This window comes from Babylonia areolata, chromosome 30, assembly GCF_041734735.1.
Source record: "Babylonia areolata isolate BAREFJ2019XMU chromosome 30, ASM4173473v1, whole genome shotgun sequence".
Lineage (NCBI taxonomy): Eukaryota > Metazoa > Mollusca > Gastropoda > Neogastropoda > Buccinidae > Babylonia > Babylonia areolata.
The window spans coordinates 19553066-19573065 of record NC_134905.1 but is presented as its reverse complement, the minus strand read 5'-3'; the positions used below and the strand labels follow the sequence as shown (position 1 = coordinate 19573065).

The 20000-nt window shown below is 42.4% G+C and overlaps 1 protein-coding gene across 1 annotated transcript in view; it reads left to right on the top strand.

Annotated features, from left to right (window-relative positions):
- The window catches only part of LOC143275380 (phospholipid-transporting ATPase IF-like), an 87064-nt gene that overhangs the window by 16245 nt on the left and 50819 nt on the right, over window positions 1-20000 (top strand). Inside the window, exons 4-12 of the mRNA XM_076579447.1 lie at window positions 1210-1290; window positions 2243-2350; window positions 4492-4620; window positions 6997-7213; window positions 9696-9777; window positions 11963-12098; window positions 14084-14165; window positions 15617-15732; window positions 18079-18237. Coding sequence (XP_076435562.1) covers window positions 1210-1290; window positions 2243-2350; window positions 4492-4620; window positions 6997-7213; window positions 9696-9777; window positions 11963-12098; window positions 14084-14165; window positions 15617-15732; window positions 18079-18237 — 1110 coding nt within the window. The remainder of the gene's footprint in view (window positions 1-1209; window positions 1291-2242; window positions 2351-4491; window positions 4621-6996; window positions 7214-9695; window positions 9778-11962; window positions 12099-14083; window positions 14166-15616; window positions 15733-18078; window positions 18238-20000) is intronic.

The following is a 20000-nucleotide window of genomic DNA, read 5'->3' as shown; positions in this document are numbered from 1 at the left end:
TTATTATTATTATTATTTATTAATGAGTGAAAATTAATAATGTTAATTTTAGCCCGATCACACAATCGAGCCATATAATTATGTGACCTGGTTGAAGGCATAATTTGACAACAAACAAGAACGAACGCCAGAGAATCGACAGACAGACAGAAAATACACAAAAAAAACTTAGCCGTATGAAGAGCACAGGAACAGGAGTCATGATGGCTGCCGGAAAAAGAGGGCGCTAGTCAGGGGGGCAAAGGGGAGGTTACCTACTTCCGGGAGGTTATCGGCCGTAGCTACTTTCATTTTCTCCGCATAGGCGGATAGTAGTTTGCACAGGACAGGAATGTCAGACCCCTGCCGGAGTCTGCACTAGTGGGTCACAGCAAGTATGTTACTTAAACCTAATTTTAGGAAGAAAATTTCCTTCATATAGCGCTGAATCTTCTGCAGACACAAATCAAAGTGTTTTCACTGACAAACTTGTATTACTTTTTTTTTTTTTTTTTTTTGGTCGCAACAGATTTCTCTGTGTGTGAAAATTGGGCTGCTCTCTTCAGTGAGAGAGAGCGCTTCGCTACTCTGAGAGCACCACCCATTTTTTTGAGGGGTATTTTTTTCTGCCTGCAATTTTATTTGTTTTCCTATTGAAGGAGATTTTTTTTTCTACAGAATTTTGCCAGGGACAACCCAGTTATGTATTTGTATTTGTATTTCTTTTTATCACAACAGATTTCTCTGTGTGAAATTCGGGCTGCTCTCCCCAGGGAGAGTGCGTTGCTACACTACAGCGCCACCCATTTTTTTGGTATTTTTTCCTGTGTGCAGTTTTTTTTATTTGTTTTTCCTATTGAAGTGGATTTTTCGACATAATTTTGCCAGGAACAACCTTTTTGTTGCTTGGGTTCTTTTACGTGCGCTAAGTGCATGCTGCACACGGGACCTCGGTTTATCATCTCATCCGAATGACTAGCGTCCAGACCACCACTCAAGGTCTAGTGGAGGGGAAGAAAATACATGTATCGGCGGCTGAGCTGTGATTCCAACCAGTGTGCTCAGATTCTCTCGCTTCCAAAGTGGGCGCGTTACCTCTAGGCCATCACTCCACATATTTTGTTACACCTGCCTAGGACGTGGTGGAGAGTGTATGGGTTTGTCTGAAAGCTGCGACGCCTCTTTGATAGGAGTGACAGTGAAACTGACAGGATGTGGGTGTGGTTTCAGTTGCTGATTGACACGCCCATCACCCCTGTCACCAGCATCCTTCCCCTTGTCTTTGTCATCTCCGTTACAGCAGTCAAGCAGGTAAAGGATATTCTCTGTGTGTGTGTGTGTGTGTGTGTGTGTGAGTGTGTGTGTGTGAGTGTGTGTGTGTGAGTCTGTGTATGTGTGTGTGTGTGTGTGTGGATTTGTGTCTTTGTCATCTCCGTCACAGCAGTCAAGCAGGTAAAGGATATTCTCTGTGTGTGTGTGTGTGTGTGAGTGTGTGTGTGTGTGTGTGTGTGTGTGAGTGTGTGTGTGTGAGTGTGTGTGTGTGAGTCTGTGTATGTGTGTGTGTGTGTGTGTGGATTTGTGTCTTTGTCATCTCCGTCACAGCAGTCAAGCAGGTAAAGGATATTCTCTGTGTGTGTGTGTGTGTGTGTGTGTGTGTGTGTGTGTGTGTGTGTGTGTGTGTTTGTGTCTTTGTCATCTCCGTCACAGCAGTCAAGCAGGTAAAGGATATTCTGTGTGTGTGTGTGTGTGTGTGTGTGTGTGTGTGTGTGTGTGTGTGTTAGTCTTAGTGTGTCTCTGTGTGTGTTTGTGTCTTTTTCATTTCCGTCACAGCAGCCAAGTGTGTGTGTGTGTGTGTGTGTGCACGTGTGTGTGCACGTGTGTGTGTGTGTGTGTGTGTGTGTGTGTGTGTGTGTGTGTGTGTGTGTGTGCGCATGTGAATTTGTGTGTGTGTGTGTGTGTGTGTCTTAGTCACTTCCGTCACAGTAGTGAAGCAGGTAAAGGGTATTCTCTGTGTGTGTGTGTGTGTGTGTGTGTGTGTGTGTGTGTGTGTGTGTTCTTTGCATGGCTGACTGAGTTAATGAGGGCATTCTTAGCAGAGCTATGAGTTAATGAGGGTGCTCTATAATTTAATGAGGTGTTCTTTGCATGGCTGAACGAGTTAACGAGGGTGTTCTTTGCAGGATTATGAGTTAATGAGGGTGTTCTATAATTTGATGAGGGTGTTCTCTACAGGGCTATGAGTTGATGAGGGTGTTCTTTGCAGGGCTATGAGGACTGGCTCCGTCACAAAGCAGACAGGAGGGTCAACCACAGGAAGTCCACGGTGTTGGAGGGGGGGCGCCCCAAACTGTGCCGATCCATGGACATCAAGGTCAGAGCAGGACACAACGCTTAACGTGTTATAGCTAGCCATCCTCCAAACCTGATGGAATATCTCTCTCTCTATCCATGTTCCTGGAATATCTCTCTCTATCCATGTTCCTGTCACTTACATGTTACAGCTTGCCTTCCTCCAAACCTGATGGAATAGCTCTCTCTCTATCCATGTTCCTGGAATATCTCTCTCTATCCATGTTCCTGTCACTTACATGTTACAGCTTGCCTTCCTCGAATCCTGATGGAATATCTCTCTCTCTATCCATGTTCCTATCACTTACATGTTATAGCTAGCCCTTCTCCAAACCTGATGGAATATCTCTCTCTATCCATGTTCCTATCACTTACATGTTATAGCTAGCCCTTCTCCAAACCTGATGGAATATCTCTCTCTCTATCCATGTTCCTATCACTTACATGTTATAGCTAGCCCTCCTCCAAACCTGATGGAATATCTCTCTATCCATGTTCCTATATCTCTTACTATCCATGTTCGTATCACTTACATGTTATAGCTAGCCCTCCTCCAAACCTGATGGAATAGCTCTCTCTCTCTATCCATGTTCCTGTCACTTACATGTCACAGCTTGCCTTCCTCCAAACCTGATGGAATATCTCTCTCTCTATCCATGTTCCTAGAATATCTCTCTCTCTCTCTGTCCATGTTGCTTCCTCCAAACCTGATGGAATATCTCTCTCTCTATCCATGTTCCTGGAATATCTCTCTCTCTCTATCCATGTTCCTATCACTTACATGTTACAGCTTGCCCTCCTCCAAACCTGATGGAATATCTCTCTCTATCCATGTTCCTATCACTTACATGTTATAGCTAGCCCTTCTCCAATGCTGATGGAATATCTCTCTCTATCCATGTTCCTATCACTTACATGTTATAGCTAGCCCTCTTCAAAACCTGATGGAATATCTCTCTCTATCCATGTTCCTATCACTTACATGTTTTATCTAGCCCTCTTCAAAACCTGATGGAATATCTCTCTCTATCCATGTTCCTATCCCTTACACTTTATAGCTAGCCCTCCTCCAATGCTGATGGAATATCTCTTTCTATCCATGTTCCCATCACTTACACGCTAGCCCTCCTCCAAACCTGATGGAATATCTCTCTCTATCCATGTTCCTATATCTCTCACTATCCATGTTCATATCACTTACATGTTATAGCTAGCCCTCCTCCAATGCTGATGGAATATCTCTCTCTATCCATGTTCCTATCACTTACACGTTTTATCTAGCCCTCTTCAAAACCTGATGGAATATCTCTCTCTATCCATGTTCCTATCACTTACATGTTTTATCTAGCCCTCTTCAAAACCTGATGGAATATCTCTCTCTATCCATGTTCCTATCACTTACACGTTATAGCTAGCCCTCCTCCAAACCTGATGGAATATCTCTTTCTATCCATGTTCCTATCACTTACATGTTTTATCTAGCCCAAACAGTGGGAAGGTCCTTTGGACCTGCACGGATAGAGAGACGTCTTATGGGGGCAGACCTGGGGAAGTCGAAGGCAAAGGGAGTAAACCCCAGTAGAATCTGGAGTAGAGTCCCCATCGGTGGCATGGTGATAAACCCCATGGTGTTTGGGCAACCCATGGCTCCCATTCAGCCTTTTTTTATTTTTTTTTATTTGTATTTTGTATTTGTATTTCTTTTTATCACAACAGATTTCTCTGTGTGAAATTCGGGCTACACTACAGCGCCACCCATTTTTTTTTTTTTCTGCATGCAGTTTTTTTATTTGTTTTTCCTATCGAAGTGGATTTTTCTACAGAATTTTGCCAGGAACAAACCTTTTGTTGCCGTGGGTTCTTTTACGTGAGCAAAGTGCATGCTGCACACGGGACCTCAGTTTATCGTCTCATCCGAATGACTAGCGTCCAGGCCACCACTTAAGGTCTAGTGGAGGGGAAGAAAATGTCGGCGGCTGAGCTGTTATTCGAACCAGCGCGCTCAGATTCTCTCGCTTCCTAGGTGGATGTGTTACCTCTACGCCATCACACCCAGGATTCAGTGACTCATCTCTTCCAGAGTCACTGACGTTTTCATCATTGGTGATGGACTTCAGTGATGTGTGTGTGTGTGTGCATGTGTGTGTGTGTGCGTGTGTGCAGGTGGGCGACATTGTGTGCGTGCGGGTCAACGACGAGTTCCCCTGTGACATGGTGCTGCTTTCGTCCAGTGACCCCCAGGGCAAGTGTTACATCACCACGGCCAACCTGGACGGAGAGACCAACCTGAAGGTGACACGCTTTCTGTCTGGACTTTAAACTCATTCCGCTCCAGGTACAAGTTAACTCCCATCTTGGTTACTTCCCCTGTGGACCAAATACCTGTACCAATACACAATTCCAGTTTGATTTCTTCTTGCTTGGTCTGGACTTAAAAGTCATTCCACTTCCCAAGTAGGAATTAACTCACTCCGGACGAATAGTTCTCTCCCTTGCTTTTCCTACAGATGACCCATTTGTTTGGGTTCGGAAAAAAAATCACAAAAAATACAAAACATAAAGTAGCTCAATGAAACTCACTGTACTTGACCCACTGACCCCTCTCCTCACGTCGTGTGAATGCCCACCCCCATCCCCTCTTCACTACTCTCAGAAGCTGAGTCACTATCAGTAACTTCTTGTTGGTAGCTTTCTCCACTGCAGATACTTTATTCAACGTCTTCATCATCCTCGTCAGTGTCGAAACCTTCAGTTTGAAGCATTTCAATCACTTCAGCAGCAGTAAAAGCCGCTGTCGTGATCTAGTTTGCTCCAAAAATTTCCACTTGTATCACCCGCGACATCATTTTCAATACGTATGCAAATTAGCTTGTCGTGTAGGGTCCTGAACTCGCTGGCTTGCTGTGGAGTGTGTTGTTACGAAATCTCATGAAGAAACTTTCCATTCGACCCTTGACACGTTCGCAATGCCCCATGTAGGTGCGATTGTTATGCTACCCCATGAGGAAAACATGGAAAAAATTTTAATTGTCGAAACTGCTATCGTGTTCTGTCATCTGGAATGCTACCTTACGTCAGGAACGCTATAGGGTTCCATCGTCTAGAGTGAGTTAATTCGTACTATGGCTACTCCCTACCGATACACTATTCCAGTTTCATTTATTCTTGCCTGGACTTAAACTCACTCTACTCAAGGTATGAGTTAACTGGCACCTTGGTTACTTCCCCTGTGGACCAAATACCTGTACCAATATACTATTGCAGTTTCATTTATTCTTGCTTGGTCTGGACTTAAAAGTCATTCCACTTCCCAAGTAGGAATTAACTCACTCCGGACGAATAGTTCTCTCCCTTGCTTTTCCTACAGATGCCCCATTTGTTTGGGTTCGGAAAAAAAAGTCACAAAAAATACAAAACATAAAGTAGCTCAATGAAACTCACTGTACTTGACCCACTGACCCCTCTCCTCACGTCGTGTGAATGCCCACCCCCCTCCCTCTTCACTACTCTCAGAAGCTGAGTCACTATCAGTAACTTCTTGTTGGTAGCTTTCTCCACTGCAGATACTTTATTCAACGTCTTCATCATCCTCGTCAGTGTCGAAACCTTCAGTTTGAAGCATTTCAATCACTTCAGCAGCAGTAAAAGCCGCTGTCGTGATCTAGTTTGCTCCAAAAATTTCCACTTGTATCACCCGCGACACCATTTTCAATACGTATGCAAATTAGCTTGTCGTGTAGGGTCCTGAACTCGCTGGCTTGCTGTGGAGTGTGTTGTTACGAAATCTCATGAAGAAACTTTCCATTCGACCCTTGACACGTTCGCAATGCCCCGTGTAGGTGCGATTGTTATGCTACCCCATGAGGAAAACATGGAAAAAATTTTAATTGTCGAAACTGCTATCGTGTTCTGTCATCTGGAATGCTACCTTACGTCAGGAACGCTATAGGGTTCCATCGTCTAGTGTGAGTTAATTCGTACTATGGCTACTCCGTACCAATACACTATTCCAATTCCATTTATTCTTGCTTGGTCTAGACTTAAAAGTCATTCTACTTCCCAAGTAGGAATTAACTCATACTGTGGTTACTTAGCCTGTGGATCAAATGCTCATTCCAATACACTATTCCAATTTCATATATTCTTGCTTGGTAGTCATTCTACTTCGCAAGTAGGAATTAACTCGTACTATGGCCACTTCGTACCAATACACTATTCCAATTTCATTTATTCTTGCTTGGTGTGGACTTAAACTCATTCTACTCAAGGTATGAGTTAACTGGCACCTTGGTTACTTCCTCTGTGGACCAAATACTCATACCAGTATACTACTCTAATTTCATTTATTCTTGCTTGGTGTGGACTTAATGTTGCTTGGTATGTTCTTGTTTCCATCACCCACCGAACTCTGACATGGATTACAGGATCTTTAAAGTGCGTTTTTGATCTACCGCTTGCGTATACACATGAAGGGGGTGCAGGCACAAGCGGGTCTGCATATAATGTTGACCTGGGAGATCGGAAAAATCTCCACTCCTTTACCCACCAGGCGCCGTTACCGAGATTTGAATCTGGGACCCTCAGTTGAAAGTCCAAGGCTTTAACCACTCAGCTGTTGCGCCCGTCGAAGGAAACTAACCTTTCTGGTGTATCTTGTTTTGTTTTCAGACCCAGACGTGCGTCCCAGAGACCAGGAAGTACCAGAAGGATGGCGAGCTGGAGGAGCTCCAGGCGCTGATCGAGTGTGAGCAGCCTGTGCCGGACCTTTACACCTTCAATGGGAGGCTATACCTGGTGCACCAAGGGGAGAGAATCCTCAGGTCCCTCAGCATCGAGAATGTGCTTCTGCGGGGTGCCCGGCTGAGGAACACTTCATATGTTTACGGTGTGTTTTCTTGTGTTCAGAGATGCCAGCTGTCATGATTTTGCCATGTTATGCTTGATCGCATTTTTTTTGTTGCGATGTTCCGCCAACGTCAAAATCGTTCCAACAGGTACATTTTCAACTACATAGTTTGGTCATATACTTTTTGACTCACTTGTGTAAACAAAGTGAGTCTATGTTTTAACCCGGTGTTCAGTTGTCTGTGTGTGTGTGTGTGTGTGTGTCCGTGTGTGTGTGTGTGTGTGTGTGTGTGTGTGTGTGTCCGTGGTAAACTTTAACATTGACATTTTCTCTGCAAATACTTTGTCAGTTGACACTAAATTAGGCATAAAAATAGGAAAAATTCAGTTCTTTCCAGTCATCTTGTTTAAAACAATATTGCACCTCTGGGATGGGCACAAAAAAAATAAAAAAAAGAAGCCTAATTATATGCAAACTGCATTTACTGTTATATTTAAATTTTTTGTATTCTCTGAACTTGGCACTTTGATCTGATATTCTGACCCAACAACAAGAGGAGTCATTGTTATCATTTTTTGTTCAAACAGGAACTTCTTTTGCTAAGCATGGAATTTTTATATATTTTGCAAACGTTTTGGTGCAGATAGTAAAAAAGGGAAATTACTCTGTAATTAATGCTAGGGGACTTAATTTATCACAAGTGAGTCTTGAAGGCCTTGCCTCTCTTGTTTTGTCATAACATTACCCAGACGCTCTAGACCTATCAATCACGAGGCCATGGCAATTACTACTGACCTTGGTCTCTCACGAGATGGTGCTCAGCCAGTCGCATGCACGTTTATGTTGAAGCAGCATTGAGTGGACCAATCAGCTTAACTCTTTCCATACGAACGGCGAAAGAGACGACGTTAACAGCGTTTCACCCCAATTACCATCATCAAAATATTGCAAGCGGAAGGCTCTTATACTGAAGACGTGAATGTTGACAAAGAATACCACAGTTCTGACGACGGAAGCTAAAGGTTGGGTCATTCAGACACACACTGGACATCCGAGGGGTCTGTGTAGAGGAGAAGAGAGGACTGGCGTACTGAGTGAGTTAATTGTTGGCCCAAACAAGAGAGATCGTGGCTGAAACTAGAAGCATCTCGTTCAAACAGCATCTGTTTCTGGTGGATTAAGCTATGGATTGCAAGGAAGGAACAAGCAGCCTGGGGTCTTGAGCGTTCCAACTAAATTCAAAATGTTCCTACAAAAATTCCGGATTGTTTCCTACAAACACTCGACAGGGGTTGGCATCTCTGTATGTTTATAGGTGTGTCGTCTTTGGTTTAGGGTATGTTTTCTTGTTTTTATGGTGTGTCTTCTTGGGTTTTGGGCATGTTTTCTTGTGTTTATGGTGTGTCTTCATGGGTTAAGGGCATGTTTTCTTGTGTTCTTGGTGTGTCGTCTTAGGTTTGGGGTATGTTTTCTTGTCTTTGTGGTTTGTCTTCTTTGGTTTAGGGCATGTTTTCCTGTGTTTATGGTGTGTCTTACTGGGTTCAGGGCATGCTTTCTTGTGTTTATGGTATGTCTTCTTTGGTTCAGGGTATGTTTTCTTGTGTTATTGTGTGTCTTACTGGGTTCAGGGCATGCTTTCTTGGGTTTGTGATGTGTCTTCTTGGGTTTAGGGCATGTTTTCTTGTGTTTATGGTATGTCTTCTTTGGTTTAGGGCATGTTTTCTTGTGTTATGGTATGTCTTCTTGGGTTTAGGGCATGTTTTCTTGTGTTATAGTATGTCTTCTTTGGTTCAGGGCATGTTTTCTTGTGTTTTTTATGTCTTCTTGGGTTAAGGGCATGTTTTCTTGTGTTTATGGTGTGTCTTCTTGGGTTTAGGGCATGTTTTCTTGTGTTTATGGTATGTCTTCTTGGGTTTAGGGCATGTTTTCTTGTGTTTGTGGTGTCTTCTTGGGTTTAGGGCATGTTTTCTTGTGTTTATGGTGTGTCTTCTTGGGTTAAAGGAATGTTTTCTTGTGTTTTTTATGTCTTCTTGGGTTAAGGGCATGTTTTCTTGTGTTTATGGTGTGTCTTCTTGGGTTTAGGGCATGTTTTCTTGTGTTTATGGTGTGTCTTCTTGGGTTTTGGGCATGTTTTCTTGTGTTTGGGCTTTGTCTTCTTGGGTTTAGGGTGTATGTTTCTTGGGTGTGGTTTGTCTTTTAGTGTTTATGAGAAAGTCGTCTTGTGTTTATGGCATGTTAAACAGTATAACTGGGCTAAAATGAACATGCAGTTTCCTGAATTTTGACTTAAAACAGAAATGAATTAGAATAAAAGGTGATCATAGGATTAATTCAGACATAATCTGATTCAGGAAATAGAAAAGATAGTTAATATACTGTCTTGTTTATTTTGATTGGTTTGTGTCTGTCTTTCCTCAAGACAGAAACAGAGAAATAGTTTAAAAAAAGAAAAAAAAATCTTCTTTTTTTCTTTACTACTCTGAAGTTCAAGGTCAATGTTTTATTTAATTTTTTTTTTCAGGATGTGCAATATACACTGGTCAGGAATCCAAAATGGCGTTGAATTCCAAGCACAAGAAAAACAAAGTTTCTCAAATTGAGAGGTGAGATGCAGTGAGATGTGTGAATATGTGCGCTGTGTGTGTGAGTGCGTGCATGGGTGTGTGCGTGCTTGTGCGTGTGTGAGAGAGAGAGATAGAGAGAGAGGGAGATTATAGAATCGTTAACATGCACGTTTAGTCTTCTCCTTGCTCATACACATGAACTGGGCTCAGGCACTTAGCAGTTCTGCACGTCCGTTGACTTGGGAGATTGGAAAAAAATCTCCACCGTCAGTGCACCAGGATCCGTGATCAGGATTCAGACCCAGGACCCTCAGACTGAAAATCCAATACACGCTTAATAGCCAAAAAAAAAAAAAAGCGTAAGACGAGACAGAGAGTAAACCTGACAAGATGGCGTGGAGAGCCTTGGCCAAAGGAATGATTCAGCGCTTGTAGCTTTTAGAGGCGTTTGATTGGCTAAGAGCGGACCGGGCAAGGTGGGTCGTCTTTTCACCGTTAGCCGCGTGAAATTTGGCCAAGCAGAGCAAACTGGTTGGCCTAGTTTACATCAGTTTGACATGGTAAATATATGTATCACCAGACATGGAGTATAATACTCCTGCTTGAACCATTCAGTTTTTGTGCCTGTCATGTCGGCTCTGTCACTGCAAAGTTTCTGTGTGAAAAACTTTCCCCACCGCTGATTATTTTAGACTCAATACTCCCATTCACACAATTCGGTTCTCGCCAAAACAACACAATGGACTTGTTTCGCTTCAAACTTGGTCAGGGGGTGAAGGTTAGTTGTTGTTCTATTGCACAGGACACATGCTGCAGCTGTTAAACGTAGTTACAATGAGAAAAAAACGGTCCTTTTAACTTGATGTCAGCTAAAGTCGCCTGTGGCAGCTAAAGAGTTAAACCCCTCCCTGTGTGTCCAGTTAGCAACAGCTTTCTGTTGAAGTGTCGTATTTTCCACGGAAGCTTGCTTTCTTTTTCTATGCCAGAAGTTAGCTAGCTGCGGGTTTTACTAGCATCACATCAAACTAGATATGTGAAACCGCCTGTTACGCTAACAAAGCTAAATGCTGATTTTGGAATATTTTCTTGTGCACTGAACCAAAAGTCTTCTGAATTTCACAGTGCTCGAGTCATCGCAGAGCTTTTTGAATTTTCTGCAAAGATATTTATTGTGAACAATGGCACAGAACTGATTTTTATAGTGTTTCAGATTGTGCAGATGAATTTTCATACTGGTGAACTTGAAAAAAACTAACAACATAAAACAATAAAAATCCAAAGTACCGTAAAGTTCGGTCTATAAGCCGCGACTTTTTACCCCAGCTTCAACCTCTGCGGCTTATACAATGATGTGGCTTATTTGCGGATTTTAACGATCCCAGGAGTGTCACGTTCTTGTCTATTCTTAGCTGCCCTTCAACTCGCCAAAATCATGATTTCTGTCCATGAATTTTTGGATGAGCTTCAGGATAGTGTGCTAACTGCTCACGTTTTATAAATCAAATCCGCACACATTAAAGCCTTCAGATCAGCATTCAGTTCTACTATGCTCAAGCGTACACCCTCATCATGCCGAAAACGCGACGTTATGCCTATGATGCAGCCTTCAAATTGAAGGCGATCGACCTAGCAGACGACAGTGCAAGCGACGAACCAGCAGTGACCTCCACCTTCATGAAGTGAAAGCGAGGCTAAGTCAGTGACAAGATGGCGGAGGAAGCTGTGCTGGTTCTCTTCAACTCGGACACTGAAGACGAAGATTTTAGTGGATTCAGTGAGCAGGATGACGTTGAATAAATGTGACTATCCCTAAATTATGGATCTTATTTTCGTTGTGTTTATTTATTATTTTTTTGTGGCACTAGCAGTATTTTCGCTTGCTTTTCTTTGTGTTGTTCCCGCTTGTGTTTATTTCATAACCTACAGTATCGACAGCTTTTCTTAGTATCAGTATGTGTTCCGGTACCAGAAATAAGTGCGGCTTATAAACCGGTGCAGCTTATGCATGTATAAAGTTCAATTTTTTCCAAAATTTAGTGGGTGCAGCTTATATACCAGTGCACTCAATAGACCAAACTTTACGGTAGCTTTGACTGAATCTAAATCACTTGATTTTAGAAAGAGATAAGCAAAGTGTTTTTAGTCTCGCTTTTAAAAAAAACCCAGAAATTTCTCTCCTAAGAGAATGTCACCATGTCCTGATCATCACATTGTTTTGTTGCAGGCGTATGAATACATTCCTGTTCCTGTTTCTGTTTTTGTTGTTTCTGTTGTCATCAACCTTCACTGCCCTGGAACATTGGCACATTCACCACATTGAGCTTCCATGGTGCATTCTGGAGGAGACACATGATTTGTCGGTGCGTGTTTCTGGATAAAATGTCTTTCTGGTTTTATTTTCTTTACGTTCTTGATCTTCTCGTTCGTGTTGCGTTGCTTCTCTTTGTCTTCTTCGCCGTCATCTCTTGCTCCATCATCTTGTTCTTCTTCCTCTTCCTCCTGCCTTCCTATTTCTCCTCCCTTCCTCTTCCTCCTCCCTTCCTCTTCTCCTCTTCTTCTCCTTCTTTTTCTTCTTCCTCCCTTGCTCTTCCACCTCCTATTCTTCTTCTTCTTCTTGTTCTCCTTCTCCTTCTTTGTTTTCTTCTTCTTCCCTTCCTCTTCCTCCTTTTCTTCTTCCTCCCTTCGTCTTCCTGCTCCTCCTCTTCTTCTTCCCCCTCTGCTACTTCATTTTCCTATTCCTCCTCCTCCTCCTCATTATCATCATCTTCATCTCCTTCTCCCTCCCTTTCTTCTTCCTTGTTATTTCTTCTTCTTTTTTGTCTTCTGTGTGTTGTTCTTTGAACACAACACAACACAACACGACACGACACGACACGACACAGTATAACTCAACACAGCACAGCAAAAACAGTCACAGCACAACACAACAAAGCACAGCACAACACAGCACACCACATCACAACACAGCAACACAAACACAACACAACACAACACAACACAACACAATACACCACAGGACAGCATAATACAAACATCACAAACACAGCTCAGCACAGTAAAACCAACCACACCACACCACACCACACCACACCAACACACCACACACCACCACACCACACCAACGCACACCAACACACACCAACAGTACAACAGCTCAACAAAAACACTGCACTGCAATGCAGGGCAATGCAATGCAATGCGGTACAGTGTTGCACTCTGAAATGCAGTTGCAGCATGACTTCAGTGCCACACAGCACAGCATAAACTACTTCTTTTCTGCGTTCTTTTTTTTTCTTGCGCCTTATACATATTATTAGTAGTGGTAGTAGTTATTTTTTTATGTATTTATCTATTATTTATTCACCCCTTATTTATTTATTTTTTTATTTTTTTTTTTTTTCTCAAGGCCTGACTAAGCGCGTTGGGTTACGCTGCTGGTCAGGCATCTGCTTGGCAGATGTGGTGTAGCGTATATGGATTTGTCCGAACGCAGTGACGCCTCCTTGAGCTACTGAAACTGAAACTGAATCTTTATTTAAAAAGAAAGGAAAAGAAGAGATCTTTTGATGCACTCAATAAGTCATGATTGTTTTTGTCAGGTGAAGACGGTGATTGAGGACGAAGAGATCTTTTGATGCACTCAATAAATCATGATTGTTTTTGTCAGGTGAAGACGGTGATTGAGGACTAAGATCTTTTGATGCACTCAATAAGTCATGATTGTTTTTGTCAGGTGAAGACGGTGATTGAGGACGAAGAGATCTTTTGATGCACTCAATAAATCATGATTGTTTTTGTCAGGTGAAGACGGTGATTGAGGACGAAGAGATCTTTTGATGCACTCAATAAATCATGATTGTTTTTGTCAGGTGAAGACGGTGATTGAGGACGAAGAGATCTTTTGATGCACTCAATAAGTCATGATTGTTTTTGTCAGGTGAAGACGGTGATTGAGGACGAAGAGATCTTTTGATGCACTCAATAAGTCATGATTGTTTTTATCAGGTGAAGACGGTAATTGAGGACGAAGAGATCTTTTGATGCACTCAATAAGTCATGATTGTTTTTGTCAGGTGAAGACGGTGATTGAGGACGAAGAGATCTTTTGATGCTCTCAATAAATCATGATTGTTTTTATCAGGTGAAGACGGTGATTGAGGACGAAGAGATCTTTTGATGCACTCAATAAGTCATGATTGTTTTTGTCAGGTGAAGACGGTGATTGAGGACGAAGAGATCTTTTGATGCACTCAATAAATCATGATTGTTTTTGTCAGGTGAAGACGGTGATTGAGGACGAAGAGATCTTTTGATGCACTCAATAAGTCATGATTGTTTTTGTCAGGTGAAAACGCTGATCGAGGACTTTTTGTCCTTCATGGTTCTCTTCAACTATGTCATCCCCGTTTCACTCTACGTCACCGTGGGTGTGTACTTTCTGTCTATGTCTGTCTTGAGTTTAGGCGTGTACTTTTTATTATATCTGCGTCAATGCATGTGTGCTTTCTGTGTGTGTCTTGGTTGAAGTGTGTTCTTTTTAGATCTGTGTAAATGCACATGTCTGCTTTTTGTATGTGTCTTGGTTTAGGTATGTACTTTTTTTTATATCACTGTCAGTGTAGGTGTGTACTTTTTATATTAGCATCAATGTAGGCGTGTACGTTTTATATTAGCATCAGTGCACGTGTGTACTTTTTATATCAGCGTCAATGTAGGTGTGTACTTTTTATATTAGCATCAATGTAGTTATGCACTTTTTGTATTGCTGTCAGTGTAGGTGTGTACTTTTTATATCGCTGTGAGTGTAGGTTGTATGTTTCATGTTTATGTTCAGTGTATGTGCGTACTTTCATTTATCTTGTCAACATAAGTTTGTATTTTTCATATCTCTGTCAATTTACATTGTTTTCCATATTTCTGTCAATGTAGGTGTGTGTTTTCCATACCTGTGTCAACGTAGGTGTGTGCTTTCTATATCTGTGTCAACGTAGGTGTGTGTTTTTCATTTCTCTTTTATAGTAGGTGTGTATTTTCCATAGCACCGTCAGTGTAGGTGCGTGTTTTTCCTATCTGTGTCAGTGTAGGTGCATGTTTTCCATACCTCTGTTAATATGGGTGTGTACTTTTAACATCTGTGTAAATGTAGGTCTGTAGTCTTCACATCAGCGTCAGTGTAGATTGTGCTTTCCTTGTTCCTGTCATTGTAAATATACAGACAATTAAAATCTAGACAGCTGAATGAAAAAAGTATTGCTGATGAAAGTTTGTCCATAGTGAATAAGTATCACACATTTGGGTTTTGTTTTGTTTTTTCTCTCCCCAGGGAGAGTGCGTCGTTACACTACAGCGCCACCCATTTTTTTGTATTTTCTCCGGCGTGCAGTTTTATTTGTTTTTCCTATCGAAGCGGATTTTTCTACAGAATTTTGCCAGGGACAACCCTTTTGTTGCCGTGGGTTCTTTTACGTGCGCTAAATGCACGCTGCACACGGGACCTCGGTTTATCGTCTCATCCGAATGACTAGCGTCCAGACCACCACTCAAGGTCTAGTGGAGGGGGAGAAAATATCGGCTGCTGAACCGTGATTTGAACCAGCAGGCTCAGATTCTCTCACTTCCTAGGCGGACGCGTTACCTCTAGGCCATCACTCCACTATGCTTTATCTTCCCAAGATACTGAAGATTTATCTGTCCTTATCAAAAGAATCATCAGATATTATTTATGTGGGACTTTTATTTTCATCCCCCAGAAATGGAGACGACGATTTTGTCAGTAACCAGAAGAGTCATCCAGCTTTTTTTTTACTTTTATCTATTCATTTGTTTGTCTATGTATTTATTTATTTATGTATGTGCATGTTTATTCATTGTCTTCCAGAGATGCAGAAGTTTCTGGGATCATTATTCTTCCACTGGGATGCTGAGATGTTCGATGACAGCATCAACAGCCAAGCCTTAGCCAACACTTCAGATCTCAACGAAGAACTGGGACAGGTAGATTTTGTGTGTGTCTAGACAGAACAGGCAGTTTTTTTTGTTTTTTTGACTCACTTGTGTAAACAAAGTGAGTTTATGTTTTAACCAGATGTTCGGTTGTCTGTGTGTGTGTGTGTGTGTGTCGTGTGTCTGTGTGTCCGTGGTAAACTTTAAGATTGACATTTTCTCTGCAAATACTTTGCCAGTTGACACCAAATTTGGCATAAAAATAGGAAAAATTCAGTTCTTTCCAGTCATCTTGTTTAAAACAATATTACACCTCAGGGATTGGCACAAAAAATGAAAAAAGAAGCCTAATTATATGCAAACTGCATTTACTGTTATATTTATATTTTTTGTATTCTCTAAACTTGGCACTTTGACCTCTTATTCTGACACAACAACAAGAGGAGTCATTATTATCATTTTCTGTTCAAACAGGAACTTCTTTTGCTAAGTATGGAATTTTTATTTATTTCGCAAACGTTTTTGGAGCAGATAGTAAAAAAGGGAAATTACTCTGTAATTAATGCTAGGGGACTTAATTTATCACAAGCGAGTCTTGAAGGCCTTGCCTCTCTTGTTTTGTTTTCAAAACACTGTTTATTTTTTTAATTATTTTTTTGTTTTTGTTGTTTTTGCTGCTCCATCATCTGCACCGTTTCAGTGGCATTACTCCCACGTCGCTCATTTCCAAGTTCCCCCAACATGGCCACACCATGGATGTTAGGTCGCCAGGAGGCCCCACACCAGAGGAGACCGTGCACTACTGTTGAGTCACCTCGTTGGTGTTCAGTAATGCCTGTATTGATTTAACATACTCAGGACACCACCTATTCATCCCCCTGATGATGAAAATGATTACTTTGCATCAATAAACCAGCTCTGTTTAACTCACTCCGGACGATGGCACACTATAGTGGTTTCGACAATTAAAAATTTGTCAACGTTTTCCTCGTGGGGTAGCATAAAAATTGCAGCTACACCAGGCATTGCGAACATGTCAAGGGTTGAATGGAAAGTTTCTTTGTGATGTTTCCATGACTATACACTTGCTGGCCAGCCGTTGACCTTTGTACCCCACATCACAAGCTAACCTGCATACGTATGGAAAATGGCGATACAAGTGGAAAATTTTGGAGCAAACTAGATCACGACAGCGGCTTTTTACTGCTGCTGAAGCAATTGAAATGCTTCAAACTGAAGGTTTCAACATTGACAAGGATGATGAAGACATTGAATAAAGTATCTGCAGTGAAGAAAGCTACCAGCAAGAAGGTACTGATAGTGACTCAGCTTCTGAGAGCAGTGAAGAGGGAGGGGGATGGGCGTTCACACGACATGAGGAGAGGGGTCAGTGGGTCATGTACAGGGTGTTTCATTCAGTTACTTTGTGTTTTGTATTTTTTGTGATTTTTTTTTCCTAACCCTGACAAATGGGTCATCTGCAGGGGAAAGCAAGGGAGAAAACTATTCGTCCGGAGTGAGTTAACTTGGTGTTGCCCAGTGCTTCATCAGGCAACATTGCTGAAAGAAATCTCTGTTGAAGTGCAACTAGAACTGTTATTTTCACGTGTGTGACACATTTTTTGGGGGTAATATGTCGAGATGATTTCAGTTTGCAAAATTAGTTGGTGTGAGCACTTTGTGCATTGGGTTTGCACCACCTATATTTTCACATGACTCACAGAATGTGGATTTCCATCCACCTTTCCTTTTTTAATGATTTTTTTATTTTTTTGGTTTTGCTTCCGGTAAACTGATACAATGAGGCAGTTTCTGGGGGAAATAAGGGAAGTCATGGTTAAAGGTTAAAGCATTAGACTTTCAATCTGGGGGTTCCAGGTTCGAATCTCGGTGCACCTGGTGGGTAAAGGGTGGAGATTTTTCCAATCTCCCAGGTCAACATATGTGTGCAGACCTGCTAGTGCCTGAACCTCCTTCGTGTGTATGCGCACGCAGAAGATCAAATCCGCACGTTAAAGATCCTGTAATCTATGTCAGTGTTCGGTGGGTTATGGAAACAAGCATATACCCAGCATGCACACCCCCGAAAACGGAGTATGGCTGCCTACATGGCGGGGTAAATAAATAAAAACGGTCATACACGTAAAATGTTACATGTCTGTCTGAGTGTGTATGTATGCGTCTGCCTGCCTGAAACCTGATTGAATGACACAGGAAACAAATGATGAGCGCCCAGTGGCAGCTGCCAGTCGGCTCTACCCAGGTAGGCAGCCTGTTGTGCAAATGACCCTGTGTATGTAAAGCGCTTAGAGTTTGGTCTCTGACCGAGGATAGGTGCTGTATAAGTATCCACATCAATCAATCAATCAAGTCATCAGAATGATGTTGACGCTGCAGGTGGAGTACCTGTTCACAGACAAGACTGGAACCTTGACAGATAACAACATGTGTTTCCGCATGTGTTCCATCGGAGGGACCCTGTACGAAGACATCCATGGACAGCTCTGTTCGTTGGCCACGCACGATCACCGGCCTTTCCCTGTGTCTGGAATGACGGTGTGTAGGGTGTGTGTGTGTGGGGGGGAGAGAGTGGGGGGGAAGGTGAGATGGTAGTGTGTGACGTGTGTGTGTGTGGGAGGGTGAGTGGGTAGTGTATTTGTGTGTGTGTGTGTGTGTTTTTGTGTGTGTGTGTGTGTGTGTGTGTGTATGGGGAATGTGTTGTATAGTGTATGTGGGAGGAGAAGGATGGTGTGTGTGTGTGTGTGTGTGTGTGCGCGCGCACGTGTGTGTGTGTGTGTGTGTGTTATGTGTATCAGGAATGTGTTGTATAGTGTATGTGGGAGGAGAAGGATGGTGTGTGTGTGTGTGTGTGTGTGTGCGTTTGTGGCATGCACTCAGCTTATATCACAGATTGACATAAGTTTACAGTTGGGACAACAGCAAAAGTGAAAGCTGTATTGTCAGTGGTTTCTAAAACCCTCTTGGCCGAGAGAGTGGGGATGTAACTTGGGGCAAGACACTCTCCACTGTGATCAAATTCTAGCCCAGATAGGCGGGACAGTAGTTACTTCTTCTGTTGTAGGAAGGGTGTGTGTGTGTGTGTGTGTGTGTGTGTGTGTATGGGGAATGTGTTGTATAGTGTATGTGGGAGGAGAAGGATGGTGTGTGTGTGTGTGTGTGTGTGTGGCGTGCACTCAGCTTATATCACAGATTGACATAAGTTTACAGTTGGGACAACAGCAAAAGTGAGAGCTGTATTGTCAGTGGCTTCTCTATTGCAATGGGAAATCCATTTACAGCTTAGTCTTTTGTGAAGGACTATGACTCTCAAACTAGGAGGCAAAATTGCACTGGCTCTTAGCGCTGCAGCCTTAAGGGGGGCTTGTTGGCCTTTTGGCAACCATCCCCAGTGCCGACTGTCCTAAAACCCTCTTGGCCGAGAGAGTGGGGACGTAACTTGGGGCAAGACACTCTCCATTGATCAAATTCTAGCCCAGATAGGCGGGACAGTAGTTACTTCTTCTGTTGTAGGAAGGGTGTGTGTGTGTGTGTGTGTTTGTGTGTGTGTGTGTATGGGGAATGTGTTGTATAGTGTATGTGGGAGGAGAAGGATGGTGTGTGTGTGTGGTGTGCACTCAGCTTATATCACAGATTGACATAAGTTTACAGTTGGGACAACAGCAAAAGTGAGAGCTGTATTGTCGGTGGTTTTTCTATTGCAATGGGAAATAGAAAGTAACTTGGGCAAGACACTCTCCACTATGATCAAACTCTAGCCCAGAATGTCAGGACAGCAGTTATCTCCTCTGTTGTAGGAAGGGTGTGTGTGTGCGTGTGTGCGCGCGTGTGTGTGTGTGTGTGTGTGTGTGTGTGTGTGTGTGTGTGTGTGTTATGTGTTATGTGTATGGGGAATGTATTGGAAAGTGTATGTTGGTGGAGAAGGATGGTGTGTGTGTGTGGTGTGTGTGAGGTGTCTGTGTCTGTGTGTTTGCATTTGTGTGTGTGTATGTGTATGCGTTTGTGTGTGTGTGTGTGTGTGTGTCCCCTTAGTTTGTATGTGTGTTGCACATGTGCATGCAAATGTACATGTGTTTGTTTTCACCAGTTCATATAAAAACTATGTTGATTGACACTGTATACACAAATTACTTAGCATGACGCTGTATGGAAAAAAAAGTCACATTATGACTGTACATATAAAAGAGTACACTGCATGGTGCTGTCTTTAAAAGTTACACAACATGACACGATATATAGAATGTACAAAGCATGACACTTAATAATACGAGAATTACACAGCATGATGCTTTATCATACAA